This window comes from Orycteropus afer, unplaced genomic scaffold (assembly GCF_000298275.1).
Source record: "Orycteropus afer afer isolate SDZICR_OR568_19922 unplaced genomic scaffold, OryAfe1.0 scaffold00156, whole genome shotgun sequence".
Classification (NCBI taxonomy): Eukaryota; Metazoa; Chordata; class Mammalia; order Tubulidentata; family Orycteropodidae; genus Orycteropus; species Orycteropus afer.
The window spans coordinates 1,999,753-2,023,110 of NW_006921743.1; the positions used below are offsets into that span (position 1 = coordinate 1,999,753).

The 23,358-nt window shown below is 41.8% G+C and overlaps 1 protein-coding gene across 1 annotated transcript in view; it reads right to left on the reverse strand.

Annotated features, from left to right (window-relative positions):
• The window catches only part of RIC1 (RIC1 homolog, RAB6A GEF complex partner 1), a 182,928-nt gene extending 167,147 nt beyond the window's left edge, over nucleotides 1–15,781 (reverse strand). Inside the window, exon 1 of the mRNA XM_007946326.2 lies at nucleotides 15,638–15,781. Within this exon, the coding sequence (XP_007944517.1) occupies nucleotides 15,638–15,781 (144 nt within the window). The remainder of the gene's footprint in view (nucleotides 1–15,637) is intronic.
• Between the last annotated feature and the right edge of the window lie 7,577 nt (nucleotides 15,782–23,358).

Here is a 23,358-nt window from a genome sequence, read left to right on the forward strand (position 1 = left end):
GGAGCTGTTGCATTGTGGTAAACTGTGGTCAATGTCATGAGACAAAGTATATGTGAACTGCTGTATGGAAAGTGAATTTGCTCTGTAAACCTTCACCCAAATCACAATTTAAAAAAAAAGAATGGTAAGAAATCTCCCTGATTCTAAGCAACTGATGCCTATCTATGAGGAAGAAATAAATTGCATAACTACATTTAATATACAAACACAGAATGCTTGAACACAGTATTTCCTCTACCACCATTTTAGGTAACAAACATATATTGTATCAAATATTTTATCACATACAGAGAAATATAAATCTTTTTTTAATTTTTCTTCAATACTTTTGGCTTAGATAAGGAAGATATCTATGTGAGGTGCTACTTTACTTCTCAACACCTCTCAGACATCTGTTAACTGCCCTTTTTAACAGGGAAGAGCCTTTGGCAGGAAACTGAATTTTCATAACATTGTTTTCATTTATACAGTAACATTCCATTCTTGCAAGTGGTGGTAGCTTTCCATTTATGGTAAAGATATAAATAAGTGTATTTTAAAAGGGAATTTCAAGTTTGAAAGTCAGACTGAATAAGCAGTATGACGATATTTGGCAAGAGTGATGCACTTGAAGGACATACACCTGAGAAACTTACCTTTAAATGAGGTAAATAAAGAACCTAGGCCACAGTAAACTCCGAATGAAAGTTTACCTGTAATTTGGATCATGTTAATTATTCAAAAGCACCTGAAGATGGTTGGAAATGTCCCCTCTTTTTAAACTTGCTTCTATTGCTTCATGTTCTGTGAGCACATCAATATAAACACATACTAGGAATTAGGAGTTCAACTCGTTCACCACAAGTGCACACTAGTATAAATTTTGATAAACTACAGATTATTTAATAACGAAAGTAGGACCCTTTATCATGCAACAGTTTTCTAATCTAATTGGGACTGTATATAATTAAGAGTAATAAATCAAACCAAACCAAACCTAATACCATCAGGTCAATTCTAACTCAGAGAGACCATACAGGACAGAGTAGAATTGTTCCATCAGGTTTCTAAGGCTGTAAATCTTTACAAACAGAGTGCCACGTCTTTCTCCCACAGAGCCACTGGTGGTTCTGAACCACTGACCTTTTCGTTAGCAGCCAAGCACTTTAACCACTTTGCCACCAGGGCTTCATTAAAAGTAGTAAGATTGGATTTAATTCATCTTCTTTTACATAATCCTCTATAATTTCAATAGGAGCTCTGGTGGTGTAGTGCCTAAGGCATTTGACTGCTAACCAGAAGGCTGGCGGTTCAAACCCACCAGCTACTCCTCAGAAGGAAGATTGGGCAATCTCCTTCCATAGTGATACTGCCTCCGAAACCCAAGGAGGGGTTGCTCTGAGTCAGATACGACTCGACAGCACTGAGTTTGGTTTGGTTCTATAATTTCAGGTTTTATGAATTTGTAAAATTTAATTTTTTAATGCTATCAGTATTTTTTATTACATGTCAACATTTAAAGATCTTTTAACTATTAAACATTTTTAAAATTCTATGCTACAAACATATATTAAAAAAATTATAACTCATCATCTACTTTGGGCAAGGCACTATGTTGTTGTTAGTTGCCACTGAGTTGATCTCAACTCATGGCAACCCTATGTATGCAGAAAGTATAACATCTCCATAGGGTTTTTAAGCTGACATTACAGAAGCAGATTACCAGGCCAGTCTTCCAAGGAGCCTCTGGGTGGGTCTGGATTGTCAAGCTTTTGCACTACTCAGGGCCTCCTGATTGTTTATTTCCAGAAATAAGATTGTGTCTGTACTCCAGAAACTTATAATCTGGTTGGAGAAGGAAAGCATGTGTACAAAACTCAGCTGGTGATGGTAGATGAAGAATAACTCAAAGAAAAAGGATTTCAACAGAAGCTAAGATAGACAATATTCTGATAGGCAGGGACGAGACAGGGGAGCATTCTAGAAGCAGAGTGTCTCTGACATCAAACTAAGGAGTGTGAACTTCATTTCCTAACCAACAGGGAACCACAGAAGACTTCAGAGCGGATCAATCTGCTACTTCATAAAGTAGCGAGTAACACAAAAGAGTTCAAAGGGTGAAAATGAGAGGGATTGGAAAATACAGATGAGAACTACATGGCTCACCTGAGGTCACACCATTAATTATATACCTGATTTACCCTTGGTTCTTCTGACATCTATCTCAAGTTTTTACCCATTATTAGAGTTACTAGAGGAATTTAAGGAGCTTTGGTAGCATAGTGCCTAGGGCACTTGACTGCTAACCAGAAGGCTGGTGGTTCAGACCCACCAGCCACTCCTCGGAAGGAAGGTTGGTCAATCTACTTCCGTAGTGATATTGCCTCGGCAACCCAAGGTGGGGTCACTATGAGTAGGGGCCGACTTGACGGCACGTAACAACAACAAGAGGAACTTAACTTTCTACTCAGGGTTATTCATTTGTCTCACAAGCCTAGTGATTATTAGCCTATTTCAGCTTTTTATTAGCAGACTACTAGCACTGATAATTCATGAGATTTTTATTTATTACATTAACACGCTAACTTCTTTGTTGTAGTTGTTTTGCCGTCGAGTCGGACCCAACTCATAGCGACCCTCCTTGAGTTTCTGAGGCAGTATCACTACAGAAGTAGATGAATTTTACATATAATATGTCCCTCGATCCTTTCATATATTTCCTGTTTATACTATCTTTTGCGATATTTTAAAAAATACAGCTAAGGATAATCAGATATTTGTAATAATAAATGACTGGAAAATTGATATATAAGTCTATGTACCTAATTTAGAAGGAAAGCATTCTAATATATCATTGCCTGGTTCACATATGAAGACCTTCATATTCACAATTAAGCACCATATTAAAGTAATAATCCTAGGACCCCATGGTACAGCACAAAACACAATTAACCTCACACACACTCATGTCACTCATAAATCCTAACTTGCTTTAAACAGCAACTTCAGCCTCAAAGCTGCAACTGGTCCTTTCATAATACCCTTGGCAGAAATACATCATAATTGCCTCATCAATGAAGTCCCACTTCTACCAATCCAACCTAACATACTGAATCTTTTTTGAGCATTGTGGTAGTTAAAGTTGTATGTCAACTTGATTAGGCCTGGTTGAGTGGCTGGGCAGCTAGTGGTAGTTATTCTCCACGATGAGACTGGCAATCAACTCCATAAGTAGCTGAGTAGCTGCTTTAGGGATGTGATCTATTTCCCATATATAAGAAGCAGCTTTGGGAATGGTCTGTAGCTTATAGCACACTTGAACACTGCATGTAGCCGAGTTTGTTCAGCAGCCTGCCATGCTCTGCCGATCTTGGGACTTTTAATGGACTTGAATTAATGGCTTGCCGTGTGGTTTGGTAATATTGGAACTGTGCCTTATTACTTGTCAACCTTGGGTCTGTCAGCCTCAGCGACCAATTGTCTGAGTGAAGAAAAGCCTCTAGCTCCAATGGGCTGGGAGCAGGAGGCAGAGATAAAGCCCAAGGTTGAGGGGCTTTCACCCAGCCCCTAGAGCCTGGCACTTGGAACTCAGACTTCTAGCCTCCAAAAATTTTAAGAATAAACTCCTGTTTGTTAAAGCCATCCCATTTGTCAGAGAGGCACTAGGTAACCACAAGCATCTTTCTGGGCTCTGAAATATGCCAATGACCCCTGTTGTAGACTCCTGATTACAGTCTTTAGAACTAAGTAACAAGTTTTATTGTTAGCTGCCAATTAGTTGATTCTAACTCATAGCAATGCCGAGTAAATGTTCTTACATCAACATACCCATTGCTATTGCGTCAATTCTGACTCAGAGTGACCCTGCAGAAGAGGTAGAACTGCCCCACAGAGTTTCTAAGGCTGTAATCTATACTGAAGCTGATTGGTAAGTCTTTCTCCCTTGGAAAGGCTGATGGATTTGAATGGTCAACCTTCAGTAGCCAAGCACTTAACCACTGTGCCACCTGGGTTCCTCTACATCAATATATTATACTGAAAATAAGACAGTAAAACCCTCACACTTAAAGATGAAGGATGTGGAGTTCCAGCAAGATGGAGGAACAGGCAGACAAACTACATAGACCTTATGCAACAAAGCAATGAGAAACCAACTCAAACCAGTATAAGATAATTCTGGAACCCAGAGCTTTGAAGACAAGGATAAAGAAGTCAATTAAATACCAACTAGTAGAAGAAGCTACTCCTCAGAAGGAAAGTTGGGCACTCTACTTCCATAGTGATACCACCTCAGAAACCCAAGGATGGGTCGCTATGAGTCAGGGCCAACTTGAGGGCACATAACAACAAAAACAGAAGAAGAAGCTGAATGAAAACAGTGAGTAAGGAGATAAACAGAGCTTTGGACTGCCAGCTGCCTTGAGGACACAGCCATTTTTAATATATCCCGGTAGTAACCTATGAATCAGTGCTGCTCACTAAAGACTGCAGGGCCAAGGACTGCACTGGTGCCTGACAAGAAAGGAAAACAATGAAGAAGGAGACAAACAAACCTGTGGACTGCAGTGGCTGTCCTGAGGGCGTAGCCATTTTGAACTATTCACAAGTGGAGGGCGAGACCATTTTGAACATATCCAAGTGGCCTTCTTCTCTTAGACTGTGATATAGGAGTGGGCTCTGCTTGCTAAGGGCAGCACAGATAGCTGTGCAGGAGGCTTAGGGCTGGAGAGGTGTGACACTCCCCTTATTATTCTTATAGCCCACATACTCTTGGTGAACTGAGGTGTGACCATTCTCCACCTCTACCCACCTTCTTGACCAGCAGGAATTTCATGCCGGTCTGTGCCCTGACAGAGCCTGACTGCACTGCCCTAGCCTCCCCTCCCCGCCCCACACACCACAGTTTTGTTTTTGATTATTTTTAAATTACTCTTTTAATCTTTCTCCCCCAACCCTACCTCTTTCTCATCCCTGATTCTTGTTTTTTTGCTCTTTTCTTTTCCTGGTTCCCTTTTTCTTTTCTTTCTTTTGGTTCTTTCCAATCCTTGTTTTTCCTTTTGCAGTTTTACCGTTTTTTCTTTAAAATTCTTTTACCCTTCTCTTTTCTCCCTCCCCAGATTTTGTATCTTTTTTTCCCTCTTTCTCTCATTATCTTTCTTTTATCCTTCTTACATATATTTAAAAATTTTTTCCTCTCACTTATTACACTTCACTTTTTCCTTTTCTGCGATCATTCCTGATTGCTTTTGCAGTTTGAGTTTTTTGTTCTCTTGCTCTTATTTTTTTGGTGTTTAATTTTTTTTTTTTTTTGTCTGAGTGGAAGACAGAAACTGTTCCAACACAACCTAAACATACCTGCAACTCCTGAAGCCTCACCCACTGAGTGAAGGTCACCACTTGCTTTTGCACCAACTGACCAATGATAGATGGCAGCCAATACCAGCTCAGCTCACCTTCAACTGCTCCTTACAAACAGCTAACAGAGATCTGTGCACACACTCATTCTCTATGACACCTTAAACATAAATATGACACCACCACAACAGACCATCACAGTCCATACAAAGAAGCAAGACGAAGTAGTAGAAACAAGGGACCAGGATACAAACCAGAGACATCCCTGAGGAAAAAGCAGCATTGGAACTGCCTGATAAAGAATTCAAAAGAATTCTATCAGTACCTTCTACAGACTGAGAGACAGATAAAGGAAAACACTGACCAGATCAAGGAAAACACTGGAAAAACTAAGGAAAATACAGACAAAACTCTAGAACGATTCAGAAAAACAATAAAAGATCAAATTCACAAAATAAACAAAAAATTTAAAATGATACAAAAACAAACAGAAATCCAGTAGATTAAGATTTCAGAAATAGATGACACATTGAAGGGGGAATGGAGCAGAATCAAATCAATGGAAAGCAGAATTAATGAGATTGAGGACAAATACCTGAAAACTACTTTGTTAAGGGATCAATCAGACAAAAGATCAAAAGAACATGTAGAAAGCCTAAGATACACATAGAATACCATCAAGAAGAATAACCTATGAATAACTGGAATTCCAGAACAGGAAAAGACAAATAAAATCACAGAGAAACTTGTCAAAGATCTGTTGGAAAAGAATTTCCCTAATATGATAAAAGAGGAGAATATATGCATTCAAGAAGTTCAATGAACTCCAAACAGGACAGACCCCAAAAGAAAATCCCCAAGACTTATCATATCTTTGGTGAGACATCAAGCTCACCAAAACCAAAGACAAAGAAAGAATCCTGAAAGCAGCATAGGAAAAACAAAAAGTTACTTATAAAGACCAACCAATAAGACTAAGCTCTGATTTCTCAGCAGAAACCACGCAGGGGAGAAGGCAATGGTATGGTATATATAAAACCCTGAAAGAAAAGAAAAATTTCCAACCAAGAGTTATTTACCCAGCAAAACTATCCCTCCAATGAGGGTGAAATTAGATTTCCAGAAAAGCAGAAATTAAGGGAATTTGTTAAAACCAGACCAATCTTACAAAAGATCTTAAAGGGAGTTGTTCCAATAGAGAACCCACAACAGCAAATAACAACAGATGATTAACACACATGATGAGCCCAGAAACCAACCCACTAACAGAAGTATCCAAAGTAAAATAAGCTTATAAGACTGTAAACAGGGAACCAGAGACATCAGTTGGTAAATGAGGACAACTACAAACCAAACAGAGTGTAGTTACAGAACTTCTAAATGGTGAGGAGGCCAAGACAATTGCAAGATAGAACAGACTGTTTTAAACTTGGCAAGAAAATAATAAATCACAGGGTAACCTCAAAGAAAAATAATAAACCTTCGCATCAAAATAAAATAAAGGACAAGCACAAATATTTAGCAAATACTGTAACAATAGCAACGAAGGATTTGATAACATGATTCATAAACAAATGAGCTCAGCACAGAAAATTATTTGGAACAAAGAAATCAGCAACACCACACACACAAAAAAAAGATGTAACAAAATGATCAATAAATTCATACTTGTTGATAATTACATAGAATATCAATGGATTAAATGCACTACTCAAGACATGGAGAGTTGTAGACTAGATTAAGACAAAGACGCTATTTTAAAATCTCTATCAAAAAGCAAACTAAGTTTGTGAGTCACAAACACATTTACAACAGCACTACACTCTATTTCTTACATTTGGGTTCAAGAAATAATTCTTAGAGATACAATAAAACCTGGGAAAACCAGAACCTGTGTAAGGAAGAAACATGTCAGAGAAGGAAAATTCAAGTATTTCCACTAAAGTGAAATGGAAAAGTGATAAGACTATACCCTGTCAAAGGTGGAAAACCTGCAAGACCTAGAAAAACAAACAAGGCAGTCCAGTAGAGTCCTGGTTCTCACAGGTTTCTCTGTATGACTCTGTAACAATGGGATTCCAAATAGTTACTTAGAGTATAATAGTAGCTATCAGAGGTACAAGGAGCTCTGGTGGCACAGTAGTTAAGCATTCGGTTGTTCACAAAAAGGTTGATGGTTCAAACTCACCTGCTGCTCCGTGTGAGAAAGATAAGGCAGTCTACTATAAAGATTTATAGCCTTGGAAACCCTATGGGGGCAATTCTACTTTGTCCTATAGGGTCACTATGAGTCAGAATCGACTCCATGGCAGTGAGGTTTGGTTTTTTGGTTTTGGTTGAGAGGTACATAAAAGTTCACTAGAAGCCCTATAAAATGTAACAAGTTATTCTTAGAAATTTTATTTTAATGTTTCCATAGTTTCATGGGTAATCAGCATTTTCCATACAGCAACTGTTTGGGGACATTACAACAACTACGTTAGACTACTAAACATACTTTCCTTCCAAAAGGCTACTTTTTCTTTTTAAAAATGCACTCTTCCTTATTTTAAAATCAGAAAAATATTTTATTCCCTACGAAAAAGGAACCCTGGTAGCACAAACAGTAAAGCACTCAGCTGATAACTGCAAAGTTGTCCCTTTGAATGTATGGAGTCTCCACAGAAGAAACATCTGGTGATTTGAAAGATTACAGCCATGAAAACCCTATGGGACAGTTCTGCTGTCACACGGAGTCCCTCTGAGTTGAAATGGATTCACAGCACCCAACGATTCATCACGGAGCTCTTGCAGTACAATGCCTAAGGCATCTGACTGCTAACCAGAAGATTGATGGTTCAAACCCACCAGCCACTCTGCAGAAGCAAGACTGGGCAATTTACTTTCATAAAAATTTACCGCCTCAGAACCCCAAGTGGGGTCGCTATGAGTTGGAATCAACTCGATGGCAGTGTGTTTGGTTTTGGTTTAACAACAATTCATCAGTAGGTAAGTATGTACGTAAACTGGTTGCCTGAAACTCAGTAACATAGAACAGTTATAAAGGGAGATTAAGTTTCTAGAGTAATGCACAATAAAATAGTATTAGAACTACAGACCAAGTACAAAGTAATACACAAAGGTTTCCCAGCTCTTTCTATAACTAAGTGAGCCCTAATAAAATTTCAAGAAAGCAAACTTTATTATATCTTCTCATCTCTTTGAACATGTCTCTGCCTGCCTTCAAATGTCCTCAAGCAGCTCTTAGACCTAAACTTAAACCTCAAGTTATCTTTAGATCTTCAAATTCACTTTATTCTAAGAAGTATCTGCATCTACAACCTCCTCAAAATCAAAAGTTTTTATGTTCTCAGTATAAACATTTTAAACTAAATCATTCTAAACTATGCAGGAATAATTGATAGCCTCTTTATTTACGTACAGGCATGTTACAGATTGAATTGCATCCCTGAAAGAGATATGTTCACATCTTAACTCCCAGCACCTGTTAAGGTGACTTAATTGGGAAATAGGTCTTAGAATATGCTATCAAGTAAGTTAACATGAAGTCATACCAGGGTAAGGTGGGTCATAACTGAACCTGAGTGCTGTCCTTTTAAAAGAGAACATGTAAACACCTGAGGGGAGACAGCCAAGCAAAGCATCTACATGCAAAAGAACACTAAGAAATGTCTGGGGCGACTAGAAGCTGGGAGCCTTCAGAAAGAACATGGAACTGCCTACATTCTGAATATGAAGTGAGAAACAATACATTTCTGTTCTTATAAATCATCTATTTTGTGGTATTTTGTTATTGCACCCTAAGAAACCAGGGCATTTAAAAAAAAAGAAAAGTTTGTTAACCTAAATTTATTTTAACTTACATAGTTTCAGGCTGTTTAAAATTTTCAAATCAAAAAGAAAACCTTCAGGAAATCTGAAAAGGCATATCCCAGGAAGAAGAGACTGAAGCTAGAGATGGGCACCTGTTTTTCACTCACTCACCCCAGTTTTATAATCAAAGACCTTAGTATTATCATCTGGCCCAATACTTGATTTTTTAAATTAGAAAGCTAAAGTCCAGAGATCATGGTTCACCACTGATATCATGTAGTCTCCTCCACGGTATTCCTGAATTTCATTTACTCCATACTTCCGAATCCATAGATTCCCTGAAGCCTAATTTTTTTTTCATACTGGTTTTACAATGGCTTCAGGACTCCTGTGGAAAGGAGTTGCATGTAGTATAGGCTTCTGAAGGAAAAGACATAGGAGTAATTTTAAATTCCTTAGATTAACGTAGTATCTGTTTTCATCCCATTTGGGAATAGGTTGTGTTTATTATGTTAATGACACAGGATTAGTGTAGGGTGCTCTTAAGTCGATCTCTTTTGAGATATACAAGCAACCTCATTTTATTACACTTTGCATACAGCGTTTTACTTTATTTTTTACAAATTGAAGGTTCATGGCATCCCTGTGTTTAGCAAGTCTATCAGTGCCATTTTTCCAACAGCATGTGCTCACTTTGTGTCTCTGTGTTATATTTTGGTAATTTGCACAATATTTCAAGCTTTTTCATAATGCTATTATATAGTATAACTTTATATTCACTAGGAAAGCAAAGAAGTTGTATGACTCGTTTTACTGTGATATTCGCTTTATTGTAGTGGTCTAGAACTGAACCTACAGTATCTCTGAGGTATGCCTGTAAAAGAGATTAACCCACTGCCACTAAGTCAATGTTGACTCATAGCAACCCCCATAGGATTTCCAAGACTGTAAATCTTATGGAAGCAGACTGCCTCACCTTTCTCCAGCAGTGCAGCTGGTAGGTTTGAGCCACCATCCTTTTTTTTCGGTTAGCAGCTAAATGTTCTAATTACTATACACCAAACCAAAACCCACTGCCATTGGGTTGATTCTGACTCATGGTGACCCCCACAGGGTTTCCAAAGCTATAAATCTTTACAGAAGTAGAATGCCTCATCTTCCTCCTGCAGAGCAGCTGACTGGTTTGAACTGCTGACCTGGTTAGCAGTCTTACCCACTGCACTACCAGAGTTGCTACTACACTTTCAGAGCTACTGAAAGAGAATAAACAAGCAAGCAAAAGCAGCAGAGATGGGGTAAGACACATGCCAAGACACATGGAGATCTTCAAGGAACCAGGAAAGCAAAAGCTGCAGACAAGGACCTTCCTCCAGAGCCAACAGAGAGAGAAAGCCATTTCCTAGAGCCAGTGATCTGAATTCAGACCTAGAAGCCTCCCAAACTACGAGAAAATAAAATATAGCAGTACTAAATCACTAAGAATTTGGTACCAGAAGAATGGGGTGCTGCTCTAACAAATACCTAGAATGTGGAAGTGGTTTTGGAATGGGGTAACAGGAGGAGGAGGCTTAGAAGAGTTTTAAGATGCCTGATAGTAAAAACATTCACAGTAGCTGTGACAATGGGCTCAACCATAGCAAAGACTCTGAGGATGGTGCAGGACTGGGCACTGTTTCGTTGTACAAAGGGTAACTATGAATCAGAGCTGATTTGATGGCACCATAACAACAACAACAGCTATAGTACGCCTAGATTGCGTTGAAGGAGCTCTGGTGGCTTAGTGCCTAAGGCATTTGACTGCTAACCAGAAGGCTGGCAGTTCAAACCCACCAGCCACTCCTCGGAAGGAAGGCTGAGCAATCTACTTCCAAAGTGATACTGCCTCGGCAACCCAAGGGGGGGTTGGGTCACTGTGAGTTGGGTTTGACTTGACGGCAGTGTGTAACAACAACAACAGATTGCCTTGAAGAGACTGATGGTAGAAATATGGATGACCAAAGCAATTCTGGAGCTCTGGTAGCATAGTGCCTAAAGCACTTGACTGCTCACCAGAAGGATGGCGGTTCAAATCCACCAGCCACTCCTCAGAAGGAAGATGGGGCAATCTACTTCCATAGCGATACTGCCTTGGAAACCCAAGGAGGGGTCGCTATGAGTCGGGTCCGACCTGACGGCACATAACAACAAAGCAATTCTGGTGAGACCTCAGGAAGAAGTGAGGAGAGCTATACAGAAAGTCTCTATCCCATTAAAGAATACACATGGCACCAGCAACAGAATGTTGCTAGAAATATGGAAGTTACATGCGCTTCTGGTAAGGCTTTAAAATAAAAGGATGAACATGTGATTGGACAGTGGAAGAAAAGTGACACTTTTTATGCAGTGGCAAAGAACTTGTCTGAATTATGTTCAAATGTTTGGTGGAAGGTGTAACTTTTAAGTGATGAACCTGGTTTTCTGGCTGAGGTGACTTCTAAGCAAGATCTTACAGGGGCTGCATGGTATCTCCTTGTCACTTATATTAAAATGTGTGAAGAAACAGATGAACTTAAAAATGAACTGTGAAAACTAAAACAGTACTCAAAGATTTGGAAAATTTCGATTGTATAAACTAAAGACATGTGTCCTAGAATGTTCAACAAAGATGTGGCTACATAATTGTTTAAGAGATTAAGCCTCTAATTGATGGATCTAACCAACTACCACAGCAATAAACCCATCAGCTTAGACTGAGGGGACAAAGAAAGAAGAACATGGTCTGCCTCTTGGAATTTTATAGGCAGGAAACAAGCCAAAGGAGCTACATCTATTGTCCTCCAAGAAAAGTACCACCCCTGCAGCAGCTCAGAGATAAGCAGAACTGTTGGAAGGAGAATGGGAAGCAGGGCCTTCGTGATTTCAAAGGGTGAGGCCACAGCCTCCTAAATATCAGAGTTGGATTGGTTCCGGAGTGTGAGACTACTATAAGGTGTGCCAGGGGATGGAGCCACTGCCCAAAGCTGAGGGGGTAGCACTGTCACGCCCAAGGGTCAGAAGAATGTAACCAAGGTCACCACTCAGATGGACTAGGAAAATGGGGCAGCCAAAAACTAAGGGAGCAGAGTTGTCATCCCAAAGGGCCTAAATGGCTAAGCTGAAGCCCAGGGCCCAAGGGTTTCTATCCAGAAGTCAAAGGATATAGTCAACACTCTTGTAGTATAGTGCCTAAGGCACCTGACTGCTAACCAGAAGGTTGGCGGTTCAAACCCATCAGCCACTTTTTGTAAGGAAGGTTAGGCAATCTACTTCTATAGTGATCCACCTCTGAAACCCAAGGAAGGGTCACTATGAGTCAGGTCCAACTCAACGGCACATGACAACAACAACAGAGTCTGGGGGACATGGTAATTGCCCGGATGGTCTTAGAGAACAGAAGATTATTTTCAAGATTTGTGCTAATGTAATGTATTTTGCTGGGTTTTGAACTTGCTTGGTGTTTGTTATCCCCTCTTTCCCTCTATTTTCTACCATCTGTAATGGACATGTCTACCTTGTGCTTGTTCCATCATTGTACTTGAGATGTAGGCAATTTATATTCTAGATTTCACAGGTTCACAGTGAAGAGGAATTTTGACCCAGGATGGAATATGCCTAAAGTCTCATTCATATTTGATTTAGATGATTCAGAAAATGAGATTGTGGATTTGGGAGTTATTTAAGACTTAGAGATGATGTAATGGGGTCAATGTGCTTTGCATGTGGGAAGGACATGAATTTTGGGGGACCAAAAGGGATAATGTTCTGGATTGAATTTTGCCCCTCCCCCCCCAAATATGTACTGTAAATCCTAACCTCTAAATCTGTGCGTATAATCCCATTTGGGAATAGTTTCTTTGTTATGTTAATGAGATGGGATTAGTATAAGGTGTGTCTTGACTAAATCTCTTTTGATATATAAAAAACCCACAGCTGGTGGAGTCAGATCCAACTCATAGGGACCCCTCCTTGGGTTTCTGAGGCACTATCACTACAGAAATACATTGCCCAACCTTCCTTCTGAGGAGTGGCTGGTGGGTTTGAACCACCAGCCTTCTGGTTAGCAGTCAAATGCTTTAGGCACTATGACACCAGAGCTCCCCTTCTAATATATAAAGGAGAATAAACAAGCAAACTAAGAAGCAGAGATGGGGGAAAAGAGATTCCAAGCCACATGAAGATTTCCCAGAAGCAGAAGCTCAAAGAGATGAAAAACCTTCCCCTAGTCCTAAGACTGCTAACCAGGATCGGACTCCACAGCAGTGAGTTTGGTTTGGTTTGATTTTCTTTTTTGCACTGCTGTTGTTGTTACATGCTGTCTGAGTCTGACTCGACTTATAGCGGCCCCTCATAGGGTTTCCAAGGCAGTATCACTATGGAAGTAGATTGCCCAACCTTCCTGCCAAGGTGAGGCTGGTGGGTGTAAACTGCCAGCCTTCTGGTTAGAAGTCAAATGCCTTAAGCACTGCGCTACTAGAGCTCCCTCCCCTAGAGCAGGCACCTGAATTTGGGCTTCCAGTCTGCTATAATGCAAGAAAATAAATTTGTTAAAGCCATCCACTTGTGGTATTTCTGTATAACAGCACTAAATAACTATGACAGTATTTAACTCTAAAACTAAACAATACATATATTCTTAAGAATATTCATAATGTCTCTAAGAAAGTTAAGGCTCATTTTTATGTTTCTTTTCCAGGGGAACAAAGTGATCTATAGGCTTCTACTCTAGTCATCCCTCATACAGCTTTATTATGTTGTTAGTTTACCTATTCTGTCGTTATCAAGCAATTCCAACTCATGGGAACCCCCATGTGTGTCAGAATAGTACTACACTCCATAGTGTTTCAAGGCTGTGATCTTTCTGTCTTCCCAGGTCCTCTAGGTAGGCTATTCACCCACCTATCAGCTACCAGTCATTTAATCATTTGCACCACCCAGGGACTTCTGCTACTTTATAAAGAAAAAAAAGTTAAATTTTAGGCTTTACAAATATAATTTGTTACATCATAATGACGTTATTTAAATTCAAAAGACAATTTAAAACTCAAACTCTAAATATATTTTTTATGTATGCCTGAAAGAAAATAATTACATACAACTGAACAAATTAAAAATTATTCAGTGGGTATGCAACAATGTAAATGAGTTAGTACCTTATTTAAGACAGGGGTGATATACAATATACACATGACAAAAATGCAATCAAGCAGCACACAAAATGGTCATGTTGCTGGTAATGACAATTTTATAACTGTCTGTTTTAAATTAGACCTTCCAAAACCCAATGGCAAATAATTGGATTTACAGCCCAAATATTATAGTCACTTAAAAGAGCTACTGGATTTACATAACTCCCATCATCACTTTTAACAAGGCTGTATGTGAGGACAGTCAAGGACATCATAGGCATTACAGTGGTAACATACAGTTTTGAATGTTCTAATTTAACTAAAACCAGTATTTCACATAGTTCTAAGGAGGCCAAAGTCAGAACCTATCAGCACATAATTAAGTTAGGTATGAAAACAAGAGGGAAAAAAACTTCCATGTTAGCTATGAAACAAGAAAAAAAACTTCACTCTGACATCGATTAGCACTGCCTTCTTTGAAAAAAGAAAAATAACATTTTTATATTCTGACTTCTGTGGCTTTTACAGACAGACCTGCAATAGCATTTGCAGAGTAGAACATATCCCATCCACCACTTAGTTCTCAAGTTATTTCTCTAATCTACTCGGTAATTAGACACAAGAAAGAAAAAAGATAACCGGGACGCACAGAGAGCTAAACACAAGAGTTCAGTTTCCTATACATGCTGTTCCCAAGTCTTATTATTTCCAGGTGAAAATAGCAGGGAGTCGCGAGGACAGATCTGCTTTTTACTTCCGCCCCTTGCCACCAATCCCCCCCCCCCACTTAATTCTCTGCTGAGTCCCAAAACAGCGGAAAAAGGCGCTAATCTCAAAATGGGTGAACAATTTTTTGGGATGGGGGAGGGCGAAAGCCGTATAACCAGACCTTTCCTGAAACACAAAGAACTCTGACTGTACTTTCTAGAATAAGTTATTACAGGCCCGTCAAATCTGGCACTGGGTGAAGCTCAGCAGGCTTTCCCTAACTCCCCGTCGGCGACCCCTACAGCAAAGCAGAGGCACCCCGGCCGTCAATTTCTAACTGCGGAAAGTTTACCCAGATTTGTTCCCTAGGGACAGGGCAGGAAGAGGAGGTATGTCTGGGCTGGTGAGAGGTGCGGGGGGTGCCCGGAGCCCGCCAGCCGGCACTGAGACACGGATGTCGGCAGAACGACTGCGCCCATCGAAGAATCTGCCCGGCCGGACACACGCGACGGAGGCTGAGGCGCGAGGCCGGGAAGGCGGCGGTCCGCGCGAGACACAGGGTCTGAGCTCGGGTAGAAGTTGGGGTGGGACGGGCCAGGGCGCCGGCGGGGAGCTGCGGCGGCAGCGGCTCGACTTACTCGGCTGTACCAGATGCTGAGACGAGCCGGAGCCAGCACAGCGAAGAAAGCCCTGTGAGGGTCGGCCTGGACTTGAAGCGGCGCCTCAGCCGAGCGCCCCGGCGGGCAAAGCAGCCGCTTGGGCCAGCCGCTCAGGAAATACATGGTCCGCACGGAGCTGCGACGCCCCGGCCCCGTCCGCCACACTCAGCGGGCCCGGGCCGGACGCCCGCCTCCCACACCGCCACCAGCCCAGTCAGAAGCTGCGGCAGCTCGAGGCATCTGCCAGCTGGTCGGGCCGGCCGGGCCGAAGCGACGCCGCACCACCAGGACAGCCCGCGCTGACGGGCCCAAAGTGGAGGAAGGCGGGGGAAGGCGAGCCAGCGGCAGGGGCGGGGGAAGCGTGGGGCCCGCCCCGGCCCTGGCCCCGCCCCTTCCTCAGTGCGCGGGCGTCACCACGCCGCGCTGCGCCGCGTGAGCCGGGCCGAGGCTACTGGGGCGCGCATGCGCGCGCTCTGGAGACTCCTCCCCTCCCCTTCGCGGTCCAAACTTCTGAAGCTCTGCCTTAATCTTTACGGGTCCTGTTTTTGCACCCATGGCTACTCTTTCCGCCTCCTACTTGCAATCGGGAATGGATAGTCAGTGAGAATCGGGAGGTGACCGGCTCCTGAGAGTCGGAGACGAGTGAGTCGGACCTGGCGGTACGCAACTGTGAGGAATGCCCTGCTAGCCTGGCCTTGCCAAGTTTGACCTGCCTTGGAGATCCGTGGGTTCGGTGGAGGCGGCGCGGTGGGTTGGAGAGGGCCTGGAGGGGAGCGCGAGTCACGTGATGTGGTGGACTGGAAGACTGGGGGCGGTGCGAGTAGAGGGAAGATGTCCCTCACTGAGCAGGCTGGGCCACGCCTCAGGCCTCAGTGCTGGAGCTCCTTTTGTGCCAGAGAGAACTCTTGCTGAAGTCCCTGCTGTCATGGAGCGTCCATCCTAGTTGTTATTTGCCGTCCAGGGGACTCTGACATGGAGTTAATTTTAAAGCAATGCCATGCACAACAGAATGAAGCATTTATTTAGACCTGTGCCATCATCACAATCCTTGTTATGCTTGAAGCCATTGTGCAGCCACTGATGTTTTTTAAGTACATGGCACAGTGGTTAAGTGCTTGGCTGCTACCGAAAAGGTCTAGGAGGTTAGAACCCACCAGCCAATCCGCGGGAGAAAGATGTGGCAGTCTGCTCCCATGAAGATTACACCGTTGAAAACCCTACAGGGCGGTCTTAGTCTGTCCTGTGGAGTCGCTATGAATCGAATCGACTAGATGCCACTGGGGGGTTGTTTTGTTTGCTTGTATTGGTTTCCAACCTAGGAGGAAGTGCTCATCTTCCAGCACTAAATGGGGAAATATTTTGTTGTGATCCGTGGATTTTGTATTGGCTAATTTTCAGGAGTAGATCGCCAAGCCTTTCTTCGTAGTCTGAGTTGGTTTGGAAGGAGCGCTGAAACCTGTCCACCATGAGTGACCCTGTTGGTATTTTAAATACTGGTTGTATGGCTTCTAAAGGAGCTCTGGTGGTGTAGTGGTTAAGGCATTTGCCTGCTAACCAAAAGGTCTGTGATTTGAACCCAACAACTGCTGTGTGGAAGAAAGATGGGGCGATGTGTTTCTGTAAGGATTTACATCCTTGGAAACTCAGTGAGTGTCACTATGAGTCCAAATCAACTCAATGGCAATGAATTTTTTTTTTTTTTTTTGTTTGTTTGGTTGGTTTGTATAGCTTCTGTTGTTGTTGTTGTGTACCGTCGAGTCACACCTGACTCATAGTGACCCCTCCTTGGGTTTCCGAGGCAGTATCACTACGGAAGTAGGATTGCCCAACCTTCCTTCCGAGGAGTGGCTGGTGGGTTTGAACCGCCAGCCTTCTGGTTAGCAGGCAAGTGTCTTAGCCACTATGCTACCAGAGCTCCTTGTATAGCTTCTAGCATCACAAAAACATAAGCCACCACAGTTTGGCAAGGAGGTGGACACCCTAGCTGAAAAAAAAATGGCCTTCAAGTGAGTCTATGTGACAGAATAGAACTGACCCATACCCTTGCAGTTAGCAGCCTAGAGCTTTAACTACTGTGCCGCTTTATTCAATCAGTGAATAAACCCTCTATCGTTAAAATGCCCCAGTCCTGCCCTCTGAACTTTGGGAGCTCTGTACATCTAACACTTTTTTTTTTTAATTCATTCAGTTGGATTAATCTCTGTTATCCTCTACTAACCGTAACTTTAGATCAGGTGAGGCTGTCCTCATCTTTTGCACCCTCAGTGGAGTTAGTACTACCAAAGATCCTAAAGGCATGTACTTAATTTTTGAGCTGAAATGGCCCTTTGAAATACTGTAGTTCAGTCTTTAATGTTAAGAAAATAATTGTTTCTTTTAAAGTACCAACACAATTGATCACATTGGCATGGTGAGTGTCTAGAATAAGGGAAATATTGGGTTCTCATTGTATACCTTTTTTGTACAGTTGGAATTTTCCCTCATGTTTTATTATGGTGGTTTTTTTTTTTTTAAGTTTTATTGTGATTTGGGTAAAAGCTTACAGAGCACATTCATTTTCCATACAGAAGTTCATGCACATTTTGTTTTATGACCTTGACTGCAATTCTCCACAGTGTAAACAGATGTCTTCCACTTCCTCCCTGTGGTTGTTACCTCTTCCCTGTTCCATCTACCTATGCATTTCTGCCCCCTGAGCTATCTCCCTGTGCAAATTCTGATCTCCCATGATTGATTGTTTAAGGAGTGTTTTTGCCTGATGTAAATGTTCACCCTATATTCCTGTCTTATTGTTTGGCTGGAAGCCATGGGAGTGAGTTCATTTCCAGACCTGAAGGGTAGCTAGAAGCCGTAGTCTCAGAGGTCACACCAGACCAATAAACCTGATCTTTTTTTTTTTTTTTTTATGATTTTGAGTTTTGTTCCATATTATTCTCCTACTCTATCTAGGATCTCCTGTTCTCCATTTCTGAATGGTTGATAGTGGTAGCCAGACACCATCTAGTTCTTCTGGTCACACAGTCATATAGGCTGAGGTTCCCATTGTCCAGTGGTCCCCATGTATCTTTGGTTTTCTTCATTCTTCATTGCTGTGAACAAGGAGAATCCCATTGTTGCATCTAGGTGGCCATTTGCAGGCTTTGAAGACTCCAGTCACTATTCACCAAAGTAGGATGTAGAAAAATGTTTTGTGTAGTATGCCAGTTGAGGTTGATGTCCCCTGTGACCATGGACCTGAGCCCATAGGTCCAACAACTCATTCCATCAGGGTGGTGGTCTATGCCTAAGAAGTTATCATAATTTTGCCTCCTGTTAGTTCTAGTTATATGGACATTCCTTACAGCACACACAAATACATATGTAGAAATAATTGTCTGCCAACTTAATATATGTTGTTGTTGTTGTTAGGTGCCATCAAGTCAGCTGAAACTCATACCACCTGGGTACAACAGAATGAAACACTGCCTGGTCCTGTGCCAGCCTCACAATCTTTGCTACACCTGAGCTCATTCATTGCAGCCACTGTGTTAGTCCATCTCATTGTGGGCCTTCCCCTTTGTTGCTGACCCTCCAACTTTACCGAGCATGATATCCTTCTCCAGGGAAAGGTCCCTTCTAACAACATGACCAAAGTAGGTCACACGAAGTCTGGCCATTCTCGCTTCCAAGGAGCATTCCAGCTGTACTTCTTCCAAGATAGATTTGTTTGTTCTTTTGGCAGTCCAAGGTAATTTCAGTATTCTTTGCCAACACAACTCAAAAGCATCAGCTTTTCTTCAATCTTCCTTATTCATTGTCTAGCTCTCACATGCATGTGAGGAGATTGAAAATACCATGGCTTGGGTTAGCAGAGGGAGCAAGTAGCTGGACCTGTGGTCTTGGGACCATAGTCGCAGAGGACATCAAGCTCAATTGGCATAACATACTACACAAAGATGTTCCAAATCCTACTTTGGCAACTAGCGACTGGGATCTTAAAACCTTGTAAGCGGCCATATAGATGTAATGATGGGTCTTTCCTTGTCCAGAGCAAAGAAGAATGAAGAAAACCAAAGATGCATGGAAATAATTAGTCCAAGCAGCTGGTACACCATGCGATCCTCAGCGTATATGACAGAGAACAGAAGAACTAGATGGTGCCAGCTACCACTGTCAACCACTCAGAGGGGGATCTATATAGGAGATCCTGGATAGAGTGGGAGAACAATGTGGAACAAAATTCAAAATCGTTTTTAAAAAAAAAAGGGGACCAGGTTTGCTGGTCTGATAGAGTCTGATGGAACCACTGAGACTGTGGCCCCTAGTTGCCCTTCAGGTCTAGAATTGAACCCACTTCTGTGGCTTCTGGCCAAACAAAAGACAGGCGTATGAGCTGAACATTTACATTTTAGAGATAACACTCCTTGGAGAGATCAATCATGGGAGAATAGAAGGGCTGTGTGTGCACTGTGAAACATCTCGGGGGGCAGGAGTGCATGGGAGGGAAGGACACCGGGAAGAAGTAACTGGGGAAGGAGTGGGAGGGGAGTTGTTGCATTATGGGAAATTGAAGTCAGTGTCATTAGACAGGTATGTGAGCTACTGTATGGAAAGTGAATTTGCTTTGTAAATTTTCACTCAAATCACGGTAAAAATTTAAACAAAACAAAACAAAGCCATGACCTGGGTTAGGCTCACCTTAGTCTTCAAGGAGGCATCTTTGCCCTTTAGCACTTGAAAGAGGTCTTTTGCAGCAGATTTGTCCAGTACAATACATTGTCTGGTGTGGTGTAGTAAATTACTTAGTGTGGCTTTTCTACCCATAAGTCTTTGTAAACTCCAAAGTGGGATTTTCTATGAGCAACTGAGGAGTTCCTGATTGCTGAAGTTGTCCACCTGGAGTATTTCTGTTGAGAGTGGCACAAAAAAGTGTTCTGGGAGGTTCCCACTCTCTCTCAGGTGCTTAGAGTTCTGATGCTATGATTGACTAGTTTGACCACTCTGCCAGGCTCAAAAGGAGACTTCCTAGGGGCAGAACTCTCTGACTGCTGGTTGAGGAAGACTTGCTGCCGAAAGAGACACGCACTCCGAAAGAGACACATGCTGCTGGGAAAGAGACGCAAGGACACGCATTGCTGAGTGAGACACCGAGGGACTAGCACTGCTGGGAAAGAGACTGTGAGAGACTGTTGGCTGAGGGACAGTGGGCTAGGAGAGAGACTGAGCGTTCTTCCTGAACTTGAGTTGTAGCCTGGTGCTTCCCTAATAAACCCTGTAATCTGTGAGTTCTGTGTGACCACTGCAGCGAATTATCGAACCTAGGAGAGAGGTGGTGGGTGCTTTGGGAGGAACGGTTGGAGAAAGGGCTAGAGGGAGGCAGCATGTCTGGCCTGGCAGGAATAGGCCTTGGGTTACTGCTGGTAATCCTGTCTTCCTCTTGTGAGATTAGAGGAGGTCAGAATATGTGTCCTCCCTGCCCTTTTTGTGTCTGGTGTCTTGACTGCTGCTTCTATTGGTGGTGATTGTGGAACCAAGAATATGAAATCTTAAACAACTTGAATCTTTTTTCCATTTATTGTGATGCTGCTTATTGGTCCAATTGTGAGGATTTTTGTTTTCTTCATGTTGATATGTAATATATACTGCAGACTGAAGTCTTTATAATCTTCATCAGTAAGTGCTTCAAGTCATCCTCACTTTCAGCAAGTAAACTTGTGTCTTCTGTGTATCACAGGTTGTTAATGAGTCTTTCTCCAATTCTGATGCCACGTTCTTCATCATACAGTCCAGCTTCTCGGATTATTTGTTCAGCATACAGATCAAATCAGTATGGTGAAAGCATACAATTCTGACGCACTGCCTTCCTGATTTTAAACCCTTGTTCTTTTTGAGCGACAGCCTCTTGGTCTATGTACAGGTTCCTGATGAGGACAATCAGGTGTTGTTCTGGAATTCCCATTCTCAATGTTATCCATAATTTGTTATGATCCACACACTCGAATGCTTTTGCATCATCAGTAAAACACAAGTAATTATCTTTCTGATATTCTTTGCTTTCTCCATCTGACATCAGCTATGATATCCCTCATTCCACGTCCTCTTCTAAATCCAGCTTGCAATTCTAGAAGTTCTGTCAATATACTGCTGCAACCATTTTTAATTATCTTCAGCAAGATTTTACTTGTGTGTGATATTAATAATATTGTTCAATAATCTCCACATTCTGTGGGATCCCTTTTCTTTGCAATGTATGCAAATAATGGATCTTTTTCAGTTAGTTAGCCAGGTAGCTGCCTTCCAGATTTCTTCACATAGACAAGTGAGTGCCCTCCAGCATGTCAACCATTTGTTGATACATCTCATTGGGTATTCTGTCAATTCCTGGAGCCTTGTTCTTGGCCAAGTCCTTCAGTGCAGCTTCAACTTCTTCCTTCAGTACCATTGGTTCTTGATCATATGCCACCTCTGAAGTGGTTGAACATCAATCAAATCTTTTTGGTACAGTGATTCTGTGTATTCTTTCCATCTTTTTTTTGATGTTTCTTGCATCATTCAATATTTCGCCCATAGACTCTTTCAATATTGCAACTCGAAGCTTGAATTTTTTCTTCAGTTCTTCAGAAAAGGCCGCTCATGTTCTTCTCTTTGGGTTGTGTAACTGCAGGTCTTTGCACATTTTGTTATAATAATTGACTTTGTCTTCTTGAGCTGCTCTTTGAGATCTTCTGTTCAGCTCTTTTATCTTGTCATTTCTTCCATTTGCTTTAGCTACTGTCCATTCAAGGGTAAGTTTCAGAGTCTCTTGTGACAACCATTTTGGTCTTTTCTTCCTTTCCTGTCTTTTTAATGACCTTTTGTTTTCTTCAAGGATGATCTTGATTTCATCCCACAATTCCTCTGGTTTTCAGTCATTGATGTTCAGTGCATCATCTGTTCTTTAGATGGTCTCTAAATTCAGGAGGGATATAATCAAGGTGATATTTTAGCTCTGGTGGACATGTTTTAATTGTCTCCCGCTTCAACTTGAACTTGCATATGAGCAGCTGATGGACTGTACCACAGTCAGCTCCTGGCCTTATTTTGGCTGAAGATAATGAGCTTCTCCATCTCTTCTTTCCACAGATGTAGTCGATCTAATTCCTGTGTACTCCGTCTGGTGAAGCCTTTGTGTTCTTGTAAAAAGGTATTTGCAATGAATAAGTCATTGATCTTGAAAAATTCTATCATGCAATCTCCATCGTTATTTCTGTCATCAAGGGCCATATTTTCTACCAACCGGTGATTATTCTTTGTTTCCAACATTTGCATTCCAATCACCAGTGATAATCAACACATCTTGATTTCATGTTTGGTCAGTTTCAGATTGCAAAAGCTGGTAAAAATCTTGATTTTCCTCATCTTTAGCTTTGGTGGTTGGTGCATAAATTTGAATAATGAGCTGCAGGCGAGTTAGAACTGCCTACCTTTTGATTAGCAGCCCAGGGCTTAACCACTGTGCCACCAAGGCTCCTATAAAACATATCGCCTTCCCTAATAGTCTTTCTAAGCTTTCCCTGTTGCTTGAACAATTTCTCTTAGAAAGATCAGCATGAGGCCGGTCCCATGAGGCGGAGGTCAAAGATGTCCCAAATGTCCAAACTACCATGCCACTCCATCATTTCAGACATTAACTTCTCCCCCTCCTCCTCCAGTAATTTCCCCAGTCTTAGGGTTCTGTATTT